This window comes from Enoplosus armatus, chromosome 10, assembly GCF_043641665.1.
Source record: "Enoplosus armatus isolate fEnoArm2 chromosome 10, fEnoArm2.hap1, whole genome shotgun sequence".
Taxonomy (NCBI): domain Eukaryota; kingdom Metazoa; phylum Chordata; class Actinopteri; order Centrarchiformes; family Enoplosidae; genus Enoplosus; species Enoplosus armatus.
In genome coordinates this window covers 17,572,020-17,594,582 of record NC_092189.1, presented here as the reverse complement: position 1 = coordinate 17,594,582, position 22,563 = coordinate 17,572,020, and the positions used below count along the sequence as shown (strand labels likewise).

At 41.5% G+C, this 22,563-nt stretch overlaps 2 protein-coding genes across 3 annotated transcripts in view; one reads left to right on the top strand and one right to left on the bottom strand.

The window, feature by feature from the left end:
* atp8a1 (ATPase phospholipid transporting 8A1) overlaps positions 1-14,680 on the top strand; it is a 96,863-nt gene extending 82,183 nt beyond the window's left edge. For both annotated transcript variants that reach the window (XM_070912739.1, XM_070912740.1), the window contains 7 exons: positions 223-284; positions 544-600; positions 924-1,031; positions 9,364-9,452; positions 9,790-9,882; positions 11,513-11,604; positions 13,975-14,680. In XM_070912739.1, the coding sequence (XP_070768840.1) occupies positions 223-284; positions 544-600; positions 924-1,031; positions 9,364-9,452; positions 9,790-9,882; positions 11,513-11,604; positions 13,975-14,072 (599 nt within the window). In that variant the 3' untranslated portion in view covers positions 14,073-14,680. The remainder of the gene's footprint in view (positions 1-222; positions 285-543; positions 601-923; positions 1,032-9,363; positions 9,453-9,789; positions 9,883-11,512; positions 11,605-13,974) is intronic.
* A 4,033-nt stretch (positions 14,681-18,713) lies between these two features.
* On the bottom strand, positions 18,714-22,003 carry shisa3 (shisa family member 3). The gene is made up of 2 exons (XM_070913438.1): positions 21,433-22,003; positions 18,714-19,959 (listed from the first exon to the last, which is right to left on the bottom strand). The coding sequence occupies exons 1-2, from the start codon at positions 21,701-21,703 to the stop codon at positions 19,364-19,366; spliced, it is 867 nt and encodes a 288-aa protein (XP_070769539.1). The 5' UTR covers positions 21,704-22,003; the 3' UTR covers positions 18,714-19,363.
* Positions 22,004-22,563: the final 560 nt, after the last annotated feature.

The window sequence follows — 22,563 nt, the reverse complement described above, 5'->3', positions numbered from 1 at the left end:
CTGTGGTTTTCACCTCATGTTCCCATGTCCGTTTTTACATCCAAATCTCTTAACAGAGCGTTTTACACCAAAGTTCACACTGAGATGTACTTAAAATAATATCCAATGGGTCTGTCTGGTTGTTTACTCTTTGGATCACCTAATGGAACTCTGTCTGAAACCCAAGAGCAGAAAAGAGACAGCTCTGGCCCTAAAAGCTTCTGTTGTTGATTCCCTTCACAGATACAGTTTTTGGCAACGGAAGAACTCCAGACTATCTCCTCTTAGGCAACATGGTTTACACAGTAAGTGCTCCAATCTTCTTGACAGGCAGTGTTTGTTCTGTGTTAAACGGTTCAGGTGTCTGAGCCAAGTGTTATTCAATATCTGTGAACAAACAGTCGCTTCCTTTTCTTGTGCCTCTTATTTTGTCTGCTGATCTTTTCCAATTTTTTTCCAATTTTATGTAAACTTCAGATATGTGTGATGCACTTCCCATGACTGATTTTAGTATTGAAGGGAGACAGTCTTGGTTTTATGTCACTGTGATTTCTGTTTCCACAGTTTGTGGTCATCACAGTTTGTCTTAAAGCCGGCCTTGAGACCTCATCCTGGACCATGGTAAGTTGATGGCTCTCTCCTGTCTCGCAAAGGTTCTGTTATCTCTTTCCAGTTCCTCCATTTTATATTTCCATCGATACTTGTGACATGTTTTACATCCTCGTCTTATCTCTAAATCTCTTTATGGGTTGTTCCCCATGAGCTTGTAACTGTAAACCCAGTGAAATGACATGCACCGTATGGTAAATCCGTCAAGTTACTCGAAGCCACTCAATGTGAACTTTTATGCCCGAATCATAAAAAAACGGCAACAAGCAAGACAGGGAAATGTTGGGCCTAAACACTTTCTGTTACCTTACTGTCCTCTGATTCTCCACTTACAGTTCAGTCACATCGCCATCTGGGGAAGCATCGGCCTGTGGGTGGTGTTTTTCATTATCTACTCCTCCCTGTGGCCCCTCATCCCTCTGGCTCCCGACATGTCAGGAGAGGTAAACATGCATGCTAGCATGTACTCATACACATGCTTACACATCTACACATGCAGGCACTCTCTCACACTGTCTCACAGCAACAACTTCCTCTGGTACTAAAGAAACTGCTGATATAATCGTCTATCACTGACAGACCTGCAGTGCCGCATAATTCATTTTCTGCTTCAGACAAATGCTGGTGGGAAATTTCAGAGTTAAACTTGACACGGGTCTTTGTAAGGAGAGCCAGAGGGGTGTAAACTGTCAGACCTCTGGCTTGTGTTGCATAATGACTTAATTGGGCCAATTAGCTCTATGTTTGTGTTACATTGCCCTCCCTCGGCTCTGAGTATCCACAGGTGACATTGAAACAGTGAAGCAGTCTAGCAGCTAAGCAAGAGAGGTGAGGATGTATTTGGTTTACACACTGATGTCCTAAAAATCTCCAGGATCAGAAGTTGAGTTTAAATTGCCCTTTAAAGTTCATTAAATGTTAAAAAGGATTTTAAAAATAGTCTCCTGATTTAACACTGTTTACTTTTTTGTTTTTGGAGTTGTTATTTACATGTTAATGTGACTACTGTCTCTCTGGGTCACCACAGGTGGTCAATGGGAGCCTATTGACCACAGGTGACATTTCCCAGTGCATTCTGGGGAAGAGAATAAGGCATCTTTTCATTAGAGAACAAGAACACAGTAGGAACCTATTCAAAGAAAAAGGCTGGCACCACACAGCATGCAGTAGAAGAAAATAACTATTTATTCCCATACTTGTGTGTCCTGTTTGAGATAATGCTTCTAGTATTTGGGGATTCAGTGAACATGTAAATTGTAACACGGCTCAATTGAAATTCGCTTATTCACAGTTTGGTGGAGAGGTAGCTTTAGAGGTGCTGGTAAGTAAACTTTGTTACTGTGGGACAGAGCCAGGCTAGCTGTTTCCCCCTGTTTCCTGTCTTTAAGCTAAGCTAATCTAACCAGCTGCTGGCTGTACCTTCATATTTACTGTACAGACATGAGAGCATCAATCCTCTCATCTAACTCTGCCAGAAAGCAAGTAAGTGTATTTCCCAAAATGTCCAACTATTACTAAGGGCTACAATTTATAGTAAAATGTCTTTAATTTGTGATCAGGTCTGCTGGTTGGATGATTTTAAAACACTTGAGTTGTGTTTTTTTCAACATAACCAACTACATATGCACAGAAATGCTGACTGTTTTGCTCTCACTCGTACACACACACACACACACACACACACACACACATGCAGGCGATGGGTATATATTCGCTTCACTCTATCCCCTGTCTGTGAAGCCTGGTGCTTTCATCCACGCCCTGCAGCACTTGACTGAAGACAGTAATGGTGTCCTGTGGGTAGTTGGTAACCTTACGCCCCTGCCCCAACGTGGGGATGCCGGTACATCATCAAACAGGGACACATCTCTTGGAAACCTGAGAAGCCATCAGAGACACAATCTCCGCTTCCAAGACCTTGTAGCCTCTGAAGAGCAGGATTATTCTCAACGCTGATGCAGTCACGCATTTTTCACTACAGCCACCTCGATGTGTACTTGAATCTTCAAATATTTCTGTGCTCTCTGTCCTTCCATCTATTTTCTTTTGCTCTTTTTACTTGTTGCATCAGCTTTTTTCCTCTTTGTTCTCTTTTTATTCATCCCCCCCCCCATTCCACACCACTGCCAGTCGAAAAAAACTGCCTGAGGGCCAGCAACATAACAGACACCAGAACTCCCTTCTCCTCCTGTTTCTGCTCTCACTCACTGCCCAGCTCACCGCCTTTAACAAGAGACGTTAAGCAGTGCTCGGCTTCATGTGAACGCATTCATCAATGTCAGGCTAAATATTCTTTGGACGATTGACAAGACAGGTGCAGGATCCATCCGCAAAACACACTAAAACAGCTAGTGTGCTTTTCACAGGCACTCCCAGACTGGCTCATCCCTTTTGCACCTCATAAAAGTCTGACACAGATATCAAAAGAAAATGTCAGATTATTCTGTTCGAGCAGTGTAATCTGCCACACTAAGCGGCTTAGCTTCACCTCAGGAGATGTCTCGTGCAGACTCACAGTCACACTGACCTGCTGTCTGCTGACTTGCCTCTGCTATCAACACAGCTGTCTCCGGTACAGTTTATCCCTTCTCTCTGCTCACTTTTCACACACACCTTTGCTATTGTCCAATTTCTGCTGCAAGCTGCAGTGGAGCACCTCTCCCTCTCACTCAGACTGAAGTACTTGTCATCAGCACATGGATTTTACAATCGGGTTCTTCCACAGTTTCTGCGTGGTGATAAGAAGCATTTTCTCAGAAAGGAATCATTTTACCATGAAGTCTGGTGATGCGTAGCGTGCCAGGAATACACTCAGGACTATCTATGCCAGTCTGTGAGATATCGATGAGATTAAGAGCAGGAATGAAAACAATTTCTAGAGAAACAGATCAAATGATTTGAAGTTTCTGTTTACAGGCCTTTTGAAACAGTGATTTATATTTAAGGGCAGATTTATTAAGTGTAGCTTTATTTAAGTTATAGCAGTTCATCACAAGCCACTGTTTTCCTAAAAAAAACAAGAATCATCATAATGAGCCTCCTTTCAAAACATATGTCCCCTTTCTTCACTCATCCATCAGACACCTTATTGAAGTTCTCTTTTCTGACTGAATGTGCTCAGTGCAAGTTTTATTTAGATTTATTTCCTTACTCACGTATGACTAGCTTAACCTGGGGACCTACCAAAATTCTTACCCTAAAAACAGAGGTCATACCATAATGTTAGTCTCATCTGAATGTACATCCAAATATTTTATTTTGCTGTTTTGGAGTCAGGAATGATACAACTGATTTGAATTATTAATGAGAACTGTAATACCATTTTGGAGCTTTATCTTGCTAGGTTGTAAAATGATAAGGTCTCTCTTGTCATGAAGCCACAAATTTAAAAAGCCGATGTCACGTATCTTTTTACTGCTTTGGTATTGCGCTCCATAAAGGATCATGGCAGTGTTTTGCACATTTTAGTCCATTGTTGTTGACTCTTTTTCAAAATACACAAAAGTTTTTTTTTTGTACGTGTGTGTGTGTTTTTATTAGAAACTTGAAACTTGCTTCAGACAAGTAATCCATCAGAGTAAACATTAAGACATCTTTAGCTTTCAGTCATGTTTGAATATTGTTGTTTGCAACATACCTGAAAGGACAGGTTGGTTTAAAAACAGGTGATGAGTTCATGTGCTCCAGCATGCAGGGTTTTAGAGTTGGCTGCCAAAATGCCCCAATACAGCAAAAACCCTGCCAGTGCTACATGCTTTCCTCTTAATGTGGTCTTTCAAAGAAAACTGTGATAATGTATTATGAACTTTTTGCAGGCAGACCGATTCTTTGTGAAACAAACTCATGTTAGAAGGCAGACAAGGAAACATTTCAATTTGATTTGTCAGGTCTGGCTATAAACTCACATTTGTGTATGTTTTTGAGCTTGAGCACCTGTATGATCTTACAGAGAGACTTAGGGAGCTCTAATTCTTCCTGGTTTAGACTGAAACAAGCTCCCAACGCCTGTCACATCATAGGAATGAGCAAAAATGTCTTTTAAACTTTTGAAAGACCCAGTGATAAAATGATTGACCCCTGTTCACTGCTGTTGACTTAGTCCCTCGGTGGTACTTCTGGAATCTTTTTGTTCCTTCTTTAAGACTCATGAGCGTGTCATATGGGAGGTTTTGTTAAACTCTTGTACCCAGACCTGTTAGTCCTCCCCCTGCTAATGATTGATAAGCACCACAACACATGCACAGAGTAATAACTGACCATGGTGTACAGTATTAGTGAGAGGAACGGTTTTAATCTGCTGGACACACACTGTAACTCACATGTGTGTATTCGTGGCTGTGTGACTGCAGAGTTAAGTGTTAAGTGTTTATGTAAAGAGGTTTTTTTCTCTGTTTTCCTAGTCGATGTCTTGCTGTCTTTGTTAGGCGACACACAGAGAGCATGGAGTGGATGAAGGACCCAACTGAGAAAGTCTTTGTCTTCCACATTGACCTCTTTTGGGGGTTATTGGCTGATTTGTCTCTGCCCGTGATATTTGGGGAAGCATGGCTGCCTTTTTACTCTTTTTATTTACTTTTCTTTGACTGAGCATGCTCTTTTCTGTCATCCTCAGCCGTCTGGTTCTTCTATTCTGTGCTGTGTTTGCTACCTATTTATCCATACGAAGCTTTGACTGTGTATTCACAAGAAAGTCTGTAGGGGATTGGAGCCCCGTTTGGCCAAACGTATAGTTTCATCTTCAATTTCCCTCTTCTCCTTGAAGCTGGCATATACTGTGTTGTCTGGTTGAGCCAGCTGAATTCAGCCAATTGGAGAACCAACATGGATAAATGCATACCCAAGTAAAGTCTCAGACAGGATTCAACTTAGTCCAACCCTTCTCCTCTCAGTCTACATAATAAAAAACATGTTGTACAAAGGAGCTCTGTGCATTCAGGAAGCTAGTGTTTGAATATTAGCATCTTTGGGATGTCGTACAGCTGGCAGAGTGTTATGAAGTAGGTTTTTCTTAGTCTTGTTTGATGAATCCAAAGCACACTGTAGACCTGTGGTGCTCATGGTGAAGTAGTGGATCACCTCAATTTACATCTTCCATTACAATGGCAGGCATTAACATAATTCAAGCTGTTGAGACTACATGCTTTCTTAGGCATGATCAGCCAGGTGCCAGATTCCCCTGATCAAGTCTTCCTGGAAAAGGACCCATAAAACACCTGGTCTGGTTCTCTTGATATCTTTCCACATACTTTTCTCAAAATGTATATCTTTTAATCAAGTTGTATCTTTGATGTTCTGTAGTTTTAAACCTGTATTTGCACAGAGCAGATTTGCTCAACATGAATAATTTTTTTTCTCCAGAAAAGCCCTGTTCCAAACTCATAGATATTTTACCTTGAAGCTGCAAAGTACGACTATATTGCGGTCTTTTGGCCACTGAACAGCTTTACCTGAGCAAGTGGGGTTACGTAGCTAAGTTCAAGAGCATTTCTTTAACCAGATTCATCCAGGAACTGAAAGGGATCCACCTCAAGATTATTTTTTGGCATTTAGCTTTATTTGTTAGTTGTCAGTGTAGTAATAGACAGGAAAGGTGGAGTATAGATGGGTATGACATTGCCACATACTGCAGTTTTATGGTATGCATCTTAACCATCAGGCTAACAGGACACCCCAGAAACCCACCTCTCTAACCGCTTGATGCCCAAATTCTTACTGTTCACCATTTGGAAAGGAGTAGACATACATCTTACAGCAGTATACAAGGTAGTTGGCATTTTGTGTGTGTGCACATGTCTAGTGTCTAGTCTTGTCTTGTATGTGTGTGTGTGTGTGTGTGTGTGTGTGTGTGTGTGTGTGTGTGTGTGTGTGTGTGTGTGTGTGTGTGTGTGTGTGTGTGTGTGTGTGTGTGTGTGTGTGTGTGTGTGTGTGGCCATGAGGGGGGTAGTTGGCCTGTCAAAATACACCCCTCCATGCCAGCGGACACTACTGTCTGTCCAGCCAGACAAGTTTATTAGTTTGTCCTAAAAATACAGCCCCACTCCCCGGACCTCTCTCACCCCGTCCAGCTCCCAGGGGCCCCCTGGTATGAGACATCGCTAGCGTCGACCAACACTGCTGGCCCCGCTTGTAGTCATGGAGCCGGTCCAGATGCCTGAAGACAAACATTTGTTGATTGTAACTGGTCAGATTTGTTTGGATTTTGAAACTTTGGCGTCAAATTGAAGAACTTGCAGTTTGTTTAGGTCTAGTTTTACTTTGTTTTTGTCTTACGAGTTCTGTAGTTTTCACTGTTCGACTTAATGTTATTATTAGTTTTGTACATAATGTTGTTTCCAGTATTTTTTATGATACTTTTTAAAAAAAAAAATAATTTTATGATAAACTTGAGATTTGAAGTACAGAGCTCAGATGTATGGAGATACATAAATATTGTTCATAGATTGAACTAAGATGGTTTATTTTTCAAACTTTCTTGACTTTGATTTAATATGCTGAGTATACATCGCTGGTTTATTTTCAAAAGACTCTCAAGACAGCTAAAACGCCCCCATTAAAATGTATGATACGCCTGATGAAAACGAAAATAATTAAACTGACTTGCAACAAAAAAAAACAGTAAATGTTTCCACCAAGGCTGCATGTCAAAAATTGACATGAAAATATCCCGTGCTTCAATGCAATTTTCCCTCATCTCATACATTTGCAGCCTCTGGGCGACACAGAAAAGCTTTATTCATACACGTCCCATCTCAAACTGTAGGAAAAAGCCATTTTTGATTTTCTGTCATTTGGGATTTCCTCTTCCCCCAGTGTTTTGTCAGACATCAAAGTCAATTTGCAGGTAATGGCAAACAGATTAGCTAATTTGAGCAAACCTGAGCACTTTGATAGTTTTGACACTGATCTGTGTGTGTGTGTGTGTGTGTGTGTGTGTGTGTGTGTGTGTGTGTGTGTGTGTGTGTGTGTGTGTGCGCGCGTTTGCGTGTGCGTTTGCGTGTGCGTGTGCGTGCATCCTAAGGGCCCTGCCTGTGTCACATTACAGGAAGGACACTGTCGAGGGGCCCCAGCAGTTTAAACAAGTGGCACATTACAATGCGAGGAGCGCAAGTTTTGCACTTTGACATGTAATGACAGATAGTTTCAGTGCAGCTAGCCAAAGCAAACATCGTCCTCACACAGAAAGCTGAAAGGTTTCGCCCCCACCAACAAGATCCACTGTCGCCCCTCCGCTCTGGACCCAAAACAACCTCCTTTTTGATTTAAATCATCGCAGCCGGCTGTCGGCTATCAATGAATCATATATTTCCTTCAAATGTAGTGAGTCCGGAGAAGAAGCTGTTTCTTGAAATGCCTGATCTCAATTGGATCATATCCAAATGTGTTTGTCCTCCAGCAAGACAAATGAGTCTCAGTGAGGATCACAGCTGTCTCATTTGTAGATTTATTTTCTTCATGAACTCAACGTGAACATTTGTTACATACTGCGTGAAAAATAAAACATCAGCTCGTTGTTTATAATTCAGAGGATGTCAGGCATAACTCAGAGGAGTTATGTGACAGCAAAGTCACAAATCATCTCTGTCTGTGAACTTTCAGGCAACTTGGCTGACAATAATAACATGTTGCTGACAAAAAGAAGAATTTTTATCAAGAACATCTTAATATTTTTGTATTTTTGGGCTGAGGTGCCCCTTTGACAGTCAAACTCCTACCTAATATAATAATCATAAAGTAGTGAAGTTTTTGGTTTCAGATTTCTTCTTACTATTAATTTTCATTTGGAAGTTTAATTTTAACAAAGTGGGGCTGGAATAACTAATTATTTTCAGTATTGATTAATCTGCTAATTATTCTCTCAATTAATTGTTTGGTCGATAAATGCTGTACCTACATTAACATTACAATGTTATGTGTGTTTAGTTTAGCATGTTGGTATGCTAACATTAGCTAATTAGCACTAAACACAAAATACAGCTGAGGCTGATGGGAATGTCATTAGTTTTGCAGGTATTTGGTAATAAACCAAAGTATTTGACAAATTGAAAATTTGATCTGATGATGGAGCTACATGAAAGGTTTAGGGATCACTAAAGTTATTACAAATCATCCTCAAGGGCACATGAATGTCTGTACTTTCTATTACAGATCTAAAGCTGCTGACAAAGACTTGGCTAACTGGCTCATGGATATTATGTGGATATTCTCTACAAACATAAATTGTTGAAAGTATTAAAGTCTGATAATTACAGCTCTGCTTCATCGACACCCTCTTACATTGAGTGGCTGTTGTATTGGATATATCATTAAAAGCACCTCAGATCACGGCCCTGTGTCTCCTGTGCTGTATTGACAGAAGCTCTCAACACGGCAAACAGTTGAGCTGTTTTCCTGTGAAAGAGACACCACTGTCTAAATACTTCACAGGTACTTCCTCCGCCCTGAAGGGCTGAGAGGTGGAGGAGATCCAAACAAAAACATGGTATCATTTAGTCACGGAGGATTAAACCACTTTGAGCAAGTTATTTGGACCCATCTCCTCTCCTCTATTTTCACAATATAACTGTTTGTTTGTTTTGGGCTGCCTTTGTCATGTATGTTTTTCATTATGTGGCGCTACAGAGGAGGATAATGGTTGTTCTTAATCAGGTGTTTCTTCTTTTGAAGAGCTCTTCTTTTTATCTGATCAGTTGTTGAACTCTGTATGGTCTACAGTGGCCTGAGAGTAAGTGTATACGTGTGTGTGTGTGTGTGTGTGTGTGTGTGTGTGTGTTGCAGGCGGAAATGATGTTCAGTTCGGGGGTCTTCTGGACGGGCCTGGTCTTCATCCCAATCACCTCGTTGGTCTTTGACGTGGCCTACAAAGTGTGAGTCTTCTCTTCGCTCACCGATACAGGAAATTCCTCCAGAATCTCTCGTATCTCCTGAAGAAATTCCTGCCCGCATTTTTGTACGGACTTCCATGGAATTCAATTCTGTGAATACTCCATGGGAAATGTTTCTTTCTGCTCCGGGGTCTGGTTGACATCAGCCCACAGCAGATTCAAGGTGTCAGGAGCAATTTGCAACGCTAGAAGTTTTATTTCCTGTTGTACTCAAAGCAGTTTGAATTGGTCGATGGGGGTTTAATGTCAGTCTTTGAAGGTTCTCTCGTATTTAAGCATCTGTCACATGATTTTGTTTTAAATATTGTTTAATTCACAGGATGAAGAGGGTGTTTTTCAAGACCCTGGTGGATGAGGTGCAGGAGCTCGAGGCTTTATCTAAAGACCCTGGAGCAGTGGTGCATGGAAAGAGGTACAGTTACACACCACTTCACTCACAGATTTTACATATATTGACCTAATGTTTTGTCTCTAAAGTGGACCAAAAACAAAGAAGTTGAAAATTAATTTTCCTTTTGAAAATGAAGCTAAAAAGTGAAATAATGAGACTAATGTAATGACAACAGTTATGTCCTAGAATTCAAGTCATGATTTTCTATAAATGATCAGTTTGGTCTTTTTGTTTCCTGTTTGCTATACTGTACCATTAGTGATACACATCCAAAGTGCAGTGTTAATCGAGGCTTACGCGACATCACCTCCATGTTTCACTCGTCACGTCCATGCTCGCAAGCTAGCCAGCAGCTTCATCAAGAGCAAACACTGTTTCTCTAACAAGTTACGTGACTTTATTCCAAGCAGCACTTTGTTTTTGTTTGTGCTTATAATCTTGGAGGCAACGAGGTATCAAAGAAATTACAAAATAATCTTCACCTCCACAGACATTTAGACTGCGTTCATATCGTATCAGAGTTATTGTAATTATGAGTTTCTGATGTGTAAATAGCGTTCAAGTCCTAATTATGACTTTTGAATCCAAATTATTTAATGATAAATCAACTCAACATTACACTGATACAAAAATACTATAAAAATCAAATACTGCCATAAAGAGTTATGAAAGACATCACAAAATGGCACATTTATAGTGTCTCACTGTATATATCATCATATGGCCCAACACTGTCAGGGCTTCATAGTTGATGCCTTGGCCATTATTCTTTTGGTACACAAAATATAAACCATCTTTTCCAAATTCTCAAGATCATCTATAATCTCCCAAATCTCTCAAAATTTCACAAATATTCACGGCTCCACTGCCAACAATATTCCTGTGTGGAAAAGAGAAATCTTAAAATTGCTGCTAAATTGCAGGAGTTCGACTGTAATGTCAGTAATCATGTCAGAAGAGTAGATGTCCCCCTTTTTTCCCTCCCAAATAGTGAATGTCTCATTTTAGAGCAACAGTCCTCGTTTATTAAAGCCATATATTATAAAAACGTATTAGTTGAAGCAGGTCTGCTCTGCTCTCTGGGGTCTGAGGCCTGCAGCAGGCATCAACATGGAGCAGATCAGTGTGAGATCTCCTGCTGGCTGAAAGTGATCCCCCTGCCTGGCCACTGTCCCGGACCCAGCAGGCTGCAGGCGCACACAAACACACACACACACACACACACACACACACACACACACACACACACACACACACACACCCCTACAGAAAGAACATGTAGAGATACAAACACACAGATGATTTTGCATATGTGCAGGAGGACCCATGTATGCACATAAAGACATGCAAAGAGGACTCATGTGCACACAGTTGTTGGCTTTACAGGAATGCCTTCTGGTCAACATGCTGTTTCAAATATTTCACTCATACACACACACACACACACACACACACACACACACTTTGTTCTTCCCCATGCGTCTCCAGAGTTTTGTCTCTCTACATGGTGTTTGTACCAGCAGGTAGAGCAGTTGGCAGGTCTGTCCACTCTGGAGGTGCTTGGACACAAGGTTGATGTATGGGTCATTAAATCTGCCTGTGGTGCTCAGCATGCTGCTAACACACTGCCTGTTTCTGTGTGTGTGTGTAGCTTGACGGAGAGGGCCCAGCTCCTAAAGAACGTCTTCAAGAAGAGCACAGTCAGTTTGTACCGGTCCGAATCCATGCAGCAGAACCTGCTCCGTAAGTTACACAATATTTATTTATTTTTCTCTCCTTTTCTGTCTCTCTTTCTGTCTTTCTCACTTCCTAACTTCTCTCTTCCTTTCTTACTAAACGTGCCTCAAGATGGAGGAATGAGGCCATTAACTCTTACCCCAAGGACACAAAAAAAGACTTCAGATTATCCACATTTCCAAATCTGTTCCCTCATCAGGGGAACCGATCGAGCGTCATTATTCCTCCTCTGACACATGTTGTATCTCTAAAAACCTCCAGAGTAGCACGCCCTTCGTCTTGGGGACGCAGGAACACTCTGTTCATCCCACTTCTCTTCATAAATACTCTGCGTGAACCAGATGCAGGAAACACACATCAGTAACTGTGTCTGCAAGCAGCCCCACAGTTCCCTGTGTCCTAACCTACACTGTATCTCCCCAGCAAACTACTTATACGAGCTGTTCGATGACTTATGTCATGGCGAGTCAGAGACATAAATACATACAGTTACAGTATACAGAATAGTGCTGGATATCAAATCTCACTACTTTTTTAAATCAGTACTTTTATAAGGACTGAAAGCTGGCAGTGAAGGATTTGTCAGTCTTTGTTTCTTATTATTTTATTAATTTTGCCTGATTTAAATCACAATTTTCTGAGTTTGCAATATGTTCTTTTTTATAGATGTATTTCTATTTGATTTTCGTGTATGGTTGTTTAGAATAAGACAACCTCAGACACTAATTCAATTTAATTCAATTTATTTATGTAGCGCCAAATCACAATTCCTACCAAGAGCAAGCACTTTGGCAACAGTGGCAAGAAAAAACCTTCCTTTTAATGGGCAGAAACTAGCTGCAAACTACTTAAATGTCACTTTCTAAATGTTGATTAAGCTCTTTACCTGTAACGTGACATTACAACAGTGGCGTCTTGCTGTCATACAGTTTAAGTTTACGTTTTCCTTCATTGTATTGGGACAGTAAAAGCAGCTCTACAGTATAAAGATACACTTTTAAAATGTCTCTCTGGACTAGTGACGAGTAGCGAAATTGCCAAAAAATCAGAAGGTAATGGGCGCTGTAATAATTCCTGGGCTGTGGGGTGAAAAGTCAGACACAAGCACCCCAGACCGGATTAAATTAACTGTCCAGCGCAGGTGGTATTGAATTTTTCTTCAGACTTTCTACCTGTCAAGGGTATAATAAGGAATCAAACCAGTATCAGCAGCAAAACTCAGGTGTCACAGTGGAACCAGCATCAAAGACTCTAAGCATGCATTTGGTTTGGTTTTCTGTTTATTTTTCTCTGTTCTGTCTCTTGTCTGATCAGTTTGTTTTTTGTTTGTCTCATAGGTGGGGATGAGACGGTTGTTGTGTGATACCTTTTTAAATTTCATTATTCAAACCTCACCCCGTTTAAAACTCCCGTCCCCTCTAGCTCCCTGATAGACATCTCTCTCCCTTTCTTTTTCCGTTGTTGACTTCCTGTCCCTCCACTCGTGTGTCCTGAGTAGAGCGAGATAACGATGAAATGATGAAATGTTGCGCTGTTATTCCCCCACAATGCACTCGTCTCAGTGGGGTCCTTTGAACTTCCCCGCTGGCCTCCAGGTACTGAACGAGTCATTTGACACCTGAAGGTGAGTCAGGGGTCAAAGGTCAGAAAGGAATCCAGTAGGAAAGTTTAGGTGGTAGATCACAGGGCTGCTTTTATACTACAGATATAACTTCTGGGGGAGCTGTGATTACTTTTTAAACTCCTTTTAGTGTATTTTTATTTATTATTTTATTTATTTTTATTTTCATCACATGATTTATTTTAAAGGAATAGTGTGACATTTTGGGAAATATGCTTTTTTGCTTTTTTGCCGAAAGTAAGAAGATCGATACCACTCTCACACGCCTGTTCATTAAATATAGCGAAGTGTTAATGTTACATCACATAAGTGTCCATTTCTCTGAAAAGAATCTGCATGCAGCTTGAAAAAAACAAGTCTTAACTTTAAACTTGCTGCTTTGGATAGGAAACAGTCTCGCAACTTGTGAAACGGGTTAAAGATCTTTTTTGTTGTTAGAAACCAACAATTCTGGTCTCCAGAATTTCTCCTGGTTTCCAGTCTTTATGCTAAGCTAACCAGGGTGCTGGCTGTAGCCTTATATTTACCATACAGACATGCCGACTGTCGACCTTCTCATCAGACTCAGCAAATTAACATATTTCATTTTAAATGTCAAACTACTGCTTTAAGTTTCATGTTTTTGTTAATTGTTTATTCATTTGTTTTAAGTGTGTTTTTTATACTTTATATTTATTATTATTTATACATAATTTCTATTACATGAATCACTGATCTACGCGATCTTAGTTTTAAATACTTGGATCTTTTTTCAGATGGCTACGCCTTCTCTCAAGACGAGAACGGAGTGGTGTCTCAGTCTGAGGTCATCAGAGCATACGACACCACCAAACAGAGGACCAACGAGTGGTGAGCCGCCGGCCTTCTGGTTCCTGAAGGCCGGCCAATCTGGAGCCACTACAGCCGTTTCTAACGGCGATATTTGAAGCTTAACGGGGAGAAGACGAGGCGCGAGCGGGTGCCTTCAGCACCGGGAGGAGTTTTGGACGTGAATATGAAATGGACAGAGGAGAGGGACATGGTGTTGTCTTTGAAAAAGGGAAAAAAACAAAAAACAAGGAACAAAACAAAAGGTGTTCACTATCAGCTGTAGTTGTGTGTCCAGCAGACATGATGAGCACTGTGCTTTCTTAGCGGTCTGTGGTCTGAAGTTCTTCACTGTTCTCGCTCAGTTTGTTGGAGCAAATGTCTCCTTCGCTATTGAAAATCATCTAAAATCATTCAATTAAACTGAAATCAAACTCCTAAACACTGTTATTATAGAAGTTAAAACACTGGACGATGATTAGTTTTAGAGGATCTGAACTGATTGCCAAAGAGCAGTCGTAGATACAATCTTCCAAGCACTAGTGAATTCGGAAAACTTTAAACCAAATGTAATCACACTCCTGAGTGTATTCCAGCACTAAATGGACCACAGAGCAGACATTTGTAATGTTTTAATTTTCTTTTTGCACTTAAGGAAGCATCTATTGTGTAAAGCCTTACATTTGCTCATGCCTTCATGCTTGTTTCTTTTAAAATACATTTCTTTCTCTTTAGTTTCATTTTTAAAGTATGTAAATATCGTGCCTGGTTTTATTTCTTTTTTTCCCCCTTTTTATTTCTTTTGTTGAGAAGTTGCCTCCTGCAACCCACTGTAGTCCCGTTTCCACCGTTTTTACAGCAGAAGCATTGCTCTTGACAAATAATTGCATTCCACACATCACTCCTGTCTCAACAATCACAACGGTGCCTACGTAGAACTTTTCCCTCTTAGAAGAAAAAGGTAGCCAAGAATAGTTTAGCTAGCTAGCTTAGACCAGTGCTCCACACACACCTACTGAAGACTAAATCGCAGTCTCCCCACCACAGTGTTGCACTCGTACAATGTGAATACTACAGAGTGCCTTGTGGCACATGTATAAACTAAGATTTGTTCCTGCAGAGGTGAACGGGAGGCTCTCTGATGGTCTTGTCGAAGCTCACAGTGGAGATAGCGTTTCCCTTAAAATGGAGAATTTATCCTTCTAACATAAGTGCCATTAGCTTGAGGGAGAGATAAATATTAGCCAGGAAAACTCCACGACAATATCAAAACTACTTTGTCTCTATAGTTATTTTGTGGATTTGTATTTTTATATTGGAGATGTATGAATTTTGCATTGACTGGCTTTGTAATGAACTGTCTGTAACTTTTTGTTGTTTCTTCCTCTGATAAACTGGCAGGATAGAATAGATTGAATGAGGAAACTGAGCTTTTCTTAAATGTCTTGTTATTATTAATATTAATATTGTTACAGCTTGATTTATTTATAATTGACTACTTAATGTCTGTGTGATTGCTTTCTTCTCCCTATGGGAGATCAGATTTCTGATGGTATGTGAGTGTGTCTGTCAGTTTATTGCCTGCATGTGCATGTGCTGTATGTATGTATGTATGTATGTATGTATGTATGTATGTATGTATGCGCGTGTGTGTGTGTGTGTGTGTGTGTGTGTGTGTCACTGTGGATAACGTCTATGTATGCATTGCATGTCTGTGTCCTCTATGTGAGACTGGGAGTTTCTGGCGTCTCAGTCCTCCTGGTGTGTTTCTTTTTATCGTGTGTGTATGAGAATGTGTGTGTGTGGTGACGCTTGCTCCAGTTGTCCGTCTGCACGACTCCAGGTATAGTTATGATGTACTACTGTGTGCTGATGCATGGCCCGTATGGGAAAGTGTGAGTGTATGGTATGAGTGTGTGTGTGTGTGTGTGCGCGCGCATGTGTGGTCAAACTCTCGGCCTCAACTGTGGGAGTTTCTGATGCTCAGCTCGCTTCGACAGGAGATGTTGCACAAAGCACTCGATGTACCTTTCCAGTTGTGGATATCTGGTATTATCTGGTTTCGGTATATGATTTCTCTTGAGTGTACATGTTTGTAACTTGTTTTCTTCATGCAGTGTACCTCTGCTTTACGGGACAGCTCTTTTGTGTTTCTTAGCTTTGTGAGGGTTTATGATTCTTTTTTTCTCTGCTGGTCTTCAGTGTTGAAACTTAATTGGTCGTCATCTTTGTCAAAAGTGTCCAAACTGCTGAATGTGGATGTCGTCGCTGTGGAAGGCTTGGACTGTTGCTTTCTTTTTCCAGAAAACATAAAAACACACGTTGTTGTCTGTGAAAGTCGTGGGCTGCATGAATGGATAACACAAACTGTTCTCTGAGATGTTAACTGTACTACTTTTGATTCTCCCTCAAGTGTTGATCACTTCACAAAAGAGACAAAAACGCACCTTTAATCTTTTCTTTTCAATACTTGTTTCTTTTATGTCATTTTGTTCAATGATTGTTCTGCATGTTGGGACTGCAAACTTATAAGTGTTGTCTTTAACTGCCATGAAGGACTACTGAAATAAACGTTACAGTCATGGAGGAACAACGTGTGTATGCGCAGGTTTGTAATCACGGTCATTTTGTGCCTGTGTGTGGCGACTAACAGGACACACAGCACAGTGAGAACCTAAACAGGAAAAGGCAGGGAGAAACATCAGTCTGCATGCAGGACAAACAAATGATACCAACGGAGTCCTTATTTGTTATCATGGTGGAGTTTAGTCAACCTTCTGCTTGTGTGGACGGTCAGGGATCCCAAACAGACGATAATCTGTTCATGTAATAGATGGAACATCCAGATTAATTAAAAATGACCCAAGTAGTTTCATGTTCATCAGGTTACGTTCACTAAATAAGTCAGGGAGCAGTTTTTCATTCTTATTTAGCATTTTAGATCATTTTTGGGGGACAAATCTTAGAGATAATGTTTAGATTCTAACTACTTTAATAATCTGTAATTCATTTATCAAGCAAAGATACCACAATGTCAATGGTTCCAGCTTCTCAAATGTGAGGAATTTCTTCTATCTTTGGGTTTTGGACTGTTGGTCGGACAAAACACGATTTTGCAGGACGACACCTTGAGTTTTAGGAAACTGTGATGGACTACATTGACACTATTTTCTAATATTTTATAGACCAAACAATGAATCGAGAAAAGAATCGTCAAATAAATCAATAATTAGAGTAATCGTTGAGCAGCTACCAGCTCAGAAATACAACAGAAGAGCAGCTGGTGCATCTTTACAGTGGTTGATCCTTCTGCTTCCATTGGGGTCATATTTTAAACTGATCTGCTGACAAAAAGGACATTTTTCTTTTCTTGTTTTAAAGACGCGTTTTTGATAATCAGTTGTGTTAACCTCTGTGTTTCCTGTCTCGACTGTGTTCGGGAATGGAGAAGTTATTACTCCAGCGTGTTTCATCACTATGTTTAGTACATTATCACACTACCAGAATACTGTAGTGTCGCTGTTTACAGTCTGTGATCAATTTGAATATTTACTTATTACCCACGTCAGAGCCGTTTCGAGGCAGAGTGCGGGGCAATTTCATTCACCTTAACGCTGGATTTACATACATGCATCTTTTCGTATAAATCCTGTGTCCGTGGGGAGGCAGTTTGAATCCAGCGCAGGAATGGCGGACTCCACCACTAATAACAAAAACTACTACATAGAGAGATTTACTGAATTACAGAATTACTGAACGTACATACATCGACTGCCTGTTGTTTAAAAATATGTTGACCATAAATGACATCAAACACGTGGTTTGATTTCATGAAAATCTTAAAGATTTTAACACTTAAATGTGTTGTTGATCTCATTACCACCGTGACTTAAATATGTGATAGATTTTGTTAAAAGTTTGAATTTTAATGAAACCTGTGAGACAGAATAAAGTAAAAGCCTTCAGTGTGAGGAGTAATAATCGGGATTCGTGCCTTTATGGATAACTTGGAAAAGAAACTGGAAACTTTTTCGAGGCCTGGCAATGACATGAAAGACTATACCTGTCCAAAAGGAAATTAGGAAATGTCATGAAAACATGTTCACAACTTGTGTTTGCCTTTATAAGCAGAGCGGGGAATGTGAGAACTGATGTCCGAACTGACAGCTGCAAGTATAAACAAAACCTGAAAAAGTTGAAGTGGTCTGTTAAATAACTAATCATGGAAGTTATATTTTGTAACAGTCCAGTGATAACAGCGTGGACTTAACGTAGCAGCAAACGTCCTCAGACCAAACAGTTTGCAGGTTTCATGAGACACTGATCGTCTATTTCACAGTCAGATAACTGGAGAACAGAAGGGTCTTTGTTGAGATTTTGCCATACCTGTTGGTGCAACCTAAACCTCTATTTCTGGGGCGAGTTGTTTTTAACACTGTGACCATGCCATGCTCATTGAACACTGACAATGACTGATCTCAGCGCTGCATTCCTGCTGTGAAGTCTGGTGCAAGAATGAGCGACAGGTAGGGAGCTGCTGTGCAGACCCGACCGCTCCGGTTTCCCTTTTGTTTGAGTGATGATGAGGCTTCTTTCAGACCACACGCTTTTTCTTTTTTTTTTTTTGTTCAAATGTCAAAAATATAATTTAACAGACTTTTCTTTAGATGTATCAGTGCACAGAAGGTACTGAGAGACAACATTTTATTTGCTGTAAATTAGGGAATCAATATGACAACCCTGCTGTGGGTATAATGCCTGTACAACAACTTATAAAAGTCAACTTCCTCCAAAATAAAATGTCCTGCATCAGGTCCTCCCCTCTTTCAGAGGCCATTGCGATTGTCAAAAAACACGATATTTCCCTGGTTTCCAACATCTATTTCTAATAATGTAACAATGCTCAGAGTCTCAGAGTGACAGTGTCGGTGCCGTCTGCCTCTACAGTATTTCTGCTTTTTAAGGAAGGTGTGTGATAAATTGGCAAGATTTTAGTCTGTGTCGTAAGCTGTCACCTTGAAAAACAGCATGTATAAAAAATAAAATGTAGGTCAGTGAGGTCTATTTACAATATCAGATAAAAGTGCATAAGATTCAAAACTGTTGCTGCTTCTAACAGGTCTGTAGACGTGTCCTGTGATGGGGGGGGGACGCCTCAGGCCACAGCAGCTTTGTTGTACTTTATCCCTCGTCCTCCTGTCGTGCTCCCTGTGTTCGTTCAGCCGGGCCTTCCACCCAAACACCACCAGCAGAGTTGAGGTGTGTTTGTCCTCGCCGGCTCACATCCCATCATCGAAAAATCTTGTAATCCCTCTGTTTCTCCTGCCGGGAGCCCTGTCAGCTCTGTCCGAAGTCGGCGAAGCTCTTGGCTGCTGTGAAGGCGTCCGGCTGCAGGGGGAAGAAGTACTGCTGCGGCAGGAGGAACCCGGCGCTCTGAGAGTGGTGAGGGGGCATGGAGGGCTGGTGGAGCTGCAGCTGGGTGTGGGTGAGGGTGGAGGGCAGCGGGTGCTGGATGCCTCCTGACATAGGTGCTGGTGGGGACGTGTAGGGGGGAGGTGGAGGTGGAGGCAGAGTCTGAGGGGTCTGGGTGGGGGTGGAGGCCGACGAGGAGATGGTGGCTGACACCAGGCAGCCGTGCTGCTGCCCCTGACCTCCGAGAGAAAACCTCCGCATGGAGCTGCCGCCTCCGGCCGAGCTAGAGCTGGTGGTGGCCGTGCTGGACTGTCGCGACGGAGCGCGGAGGCTCGGGGGGGCCGTGGTGAGGATCATGGGGATGGTTTCCCCCTGGCAGCTACGTAAGGAGAAGCGAATGGGCTGCTGGGTCGGCTGTTTGGGCCGCAGGCAGGTGCAGCAGTAGACGGCCACCAGAGAGCCGACCACGACGAAGGCGACGAAGATGCTTCCCACCATTAAGAAGGGCACGTAGACGGGCTCTGAGGGCAGAGCAAACACAGGCAGGTTAGGATCAACAATGAGGAAGCGCCTTCTACATGTAAGAAAAACACACAACTTCATTACTGCTCTGACCTTCTATATTTATTTCACACATTTAACAGCTGAAAATGTTCAGAGAAACTGAATAAATCAAAAATAACATACATTATCTCTGACTGGGTAACTCTTTACTTTAACCCCACATTTAGCATTTACAAGAACAAAATAAACATTTAGTAAATGGTGTATAAGACATTATAATGTAGTTGTAAGCAGATGTAAGGACATTTTAAGTGTTTATTAATCTACAGTCAACAATCATGGTGGCACAAACTGTGATACTAAACATGATCCAATCAGGTAACTTCTTTTATATACAAAACGTAACAGACACATACTCTCTATGAAGCCCATTTGCACTTTGGGAGGAAATCAGCGACGTTTATTTATTTTGATTTGAAAGAAGAAAAAAAAAAGGAAATTGCAAGCGCACAGTCTACTCAGTTAAAGCCCTGCAGCTTATCAACTCGGGAAATTTAAAGAAAACTGATAAAACCTTGAGGGTTAAAGGGACCTGTTGTTAAAGACTTCACAGCTAACAGAGGGTTAATGCAACGCGTTGAGTCAGTTCAATGTTTAAAGAAGCCACAGAAAAGGAGTTGCTCTCTCATAATATTGTGATGGGCAAATTAGCGGTCAGTCAAAGTGAATGTGTTTCATATTTGGCAGCACAATAAACCTGCTTGTACTGAAGAGATCTCAGGAGAACATTCCTACATTGTGATCCTGTAAGTTTTGTATTCATTTCTGCTTAAAGATTCCCAAATTAGTTTGAAGATCATTCGTTGAGTGACTGACATCAAAAACAAAAAGCTGGAAACTGGACCCTTTGGCTGATTAAATATATGAAAACCTTAAAACACATCAAGGCATAAAAAAGGGTTTCACAAGACAAAACTTTCAATCTTTTATAACAGACCACATGCTTCCAAGAAAAGTGTCATTTTAAACACATCGTTGTCTAGTTTAGTTTTTTTCCTGCAACTTTTTAAAAATTCAACATACATTCATATTTTGTCCTTGCACCAGATCTTCAGTGTTTCATTTGTCCTCATTTACAGCAGGTTGGTCTTTTGGTTGGAAACTAAAGTGTCCCTGAGCGAGGCACTGAAACCTGCTCTATCCTGTCTTTATTGATGTTGTTCAGCTGACCTCTGACCTCTTCCTAGAGACCAACTTTCCTAAAGCTCAATCAGACTTTATACGCCAGAAATTAGACTGAACATGTGTATGCATCTTACCGCATTTATTACAATTACATTTCGGTTACATCCAATTGATTTAAGAATTAAATTATGTATTTGCGGTGTTTCCATCCAACCTAATTCCACTCTGAACTAATTTGCCCTTTCGTGTTAAGTTTTTACTAAAATACCGCTCTTGAGGAAGACCTCAGAAACCAGAACACTTACGCGCTGCAAACTCGGTGTTGTCCACCTCCCTGTCGTTGGTGCAGCTGCCCTGGTCCAGCCGTGCGTCCGCGGCCGCGCAGCAGTAGCGCAGCGAGCAGGAGCCGCAGCACACGGTGGCGTCCATGGTGTCGAAGTCCTCCGGACACTGGAAGCCCTCATGATAATTCCCATTAGCGTCCAGCCAGCCGTGGCAGTACTCCCCCTGAGCGTCAGATATCCGCAGATTCCAGGTCAGATATCCCAGCAGCAGGCAGTTCAGCAGGCGCACCATCCCGGCAAGCCGCTGGGGTTCACGGTTCCCTGCGTCCTGTGGGCTTCAGCTCCCGGCCGCCGGAGTGTGTCGGTCCGGGTTAGAGACTCTTCATCGAGATGAATTCACTGACGGAGAAACTCAGCGAAGTTATGTCACCGTCATCTTCCCACCGCCCAAAGCGGTTCGAGCCCAAAGTGAGAAAACCCTTAATTGAATCTTCAAATGTCGTCACTGAACTTTGTCCTCGTCCAGACACGTGAGACTGCGACACTCTGCTCCGGGTTCCTTCTGGTCCCGAGTCGCTCCGCAGGTCGTCAGTTGATGTCGGTGCCGGAGTTGTGCGCCCACCTCACTGGAGACTTGCTGCTTTTGTGACTCGGGGACTCTGTGCGCGCGCGCACGTAACCCCTATTAACCGGACGTGCGCGCTCGCGTGGCGCGGTGGTCGCAGCTCGTGCAGTGATGCCAGTTATTCAGAGCCGTGAATGAGCTCAAGTAACACGCAGAAATGATCACATTTAGCTTATTCTGCACGACGGAAGAGCTCAGAGCAGCTACAGACAAGAACCTGCAGTTCAATGTGTAAAAACATGAAGCGCAAACCGTCAAACTCAAAGAAAACTACCTGATTACTGACATCTAAAGTGAGACATTTTGAAAGAAGAAATAACACACTCGTTCTGTAACAACTTGAATAAATAAGTAATAAAACACTCTAAACACACACTTGCTAAATTAATCAGTGCTGGAATAAGTTAATAATAAAAATGTAAAAATGAATAAAAGTTACAAGTAAAGTCCTTCAAAATTGTACTTTTGAAGTAAAAGTACACAAATATTAGCATCAAAATATACTTAAAATACAAATAGTAAAGTGC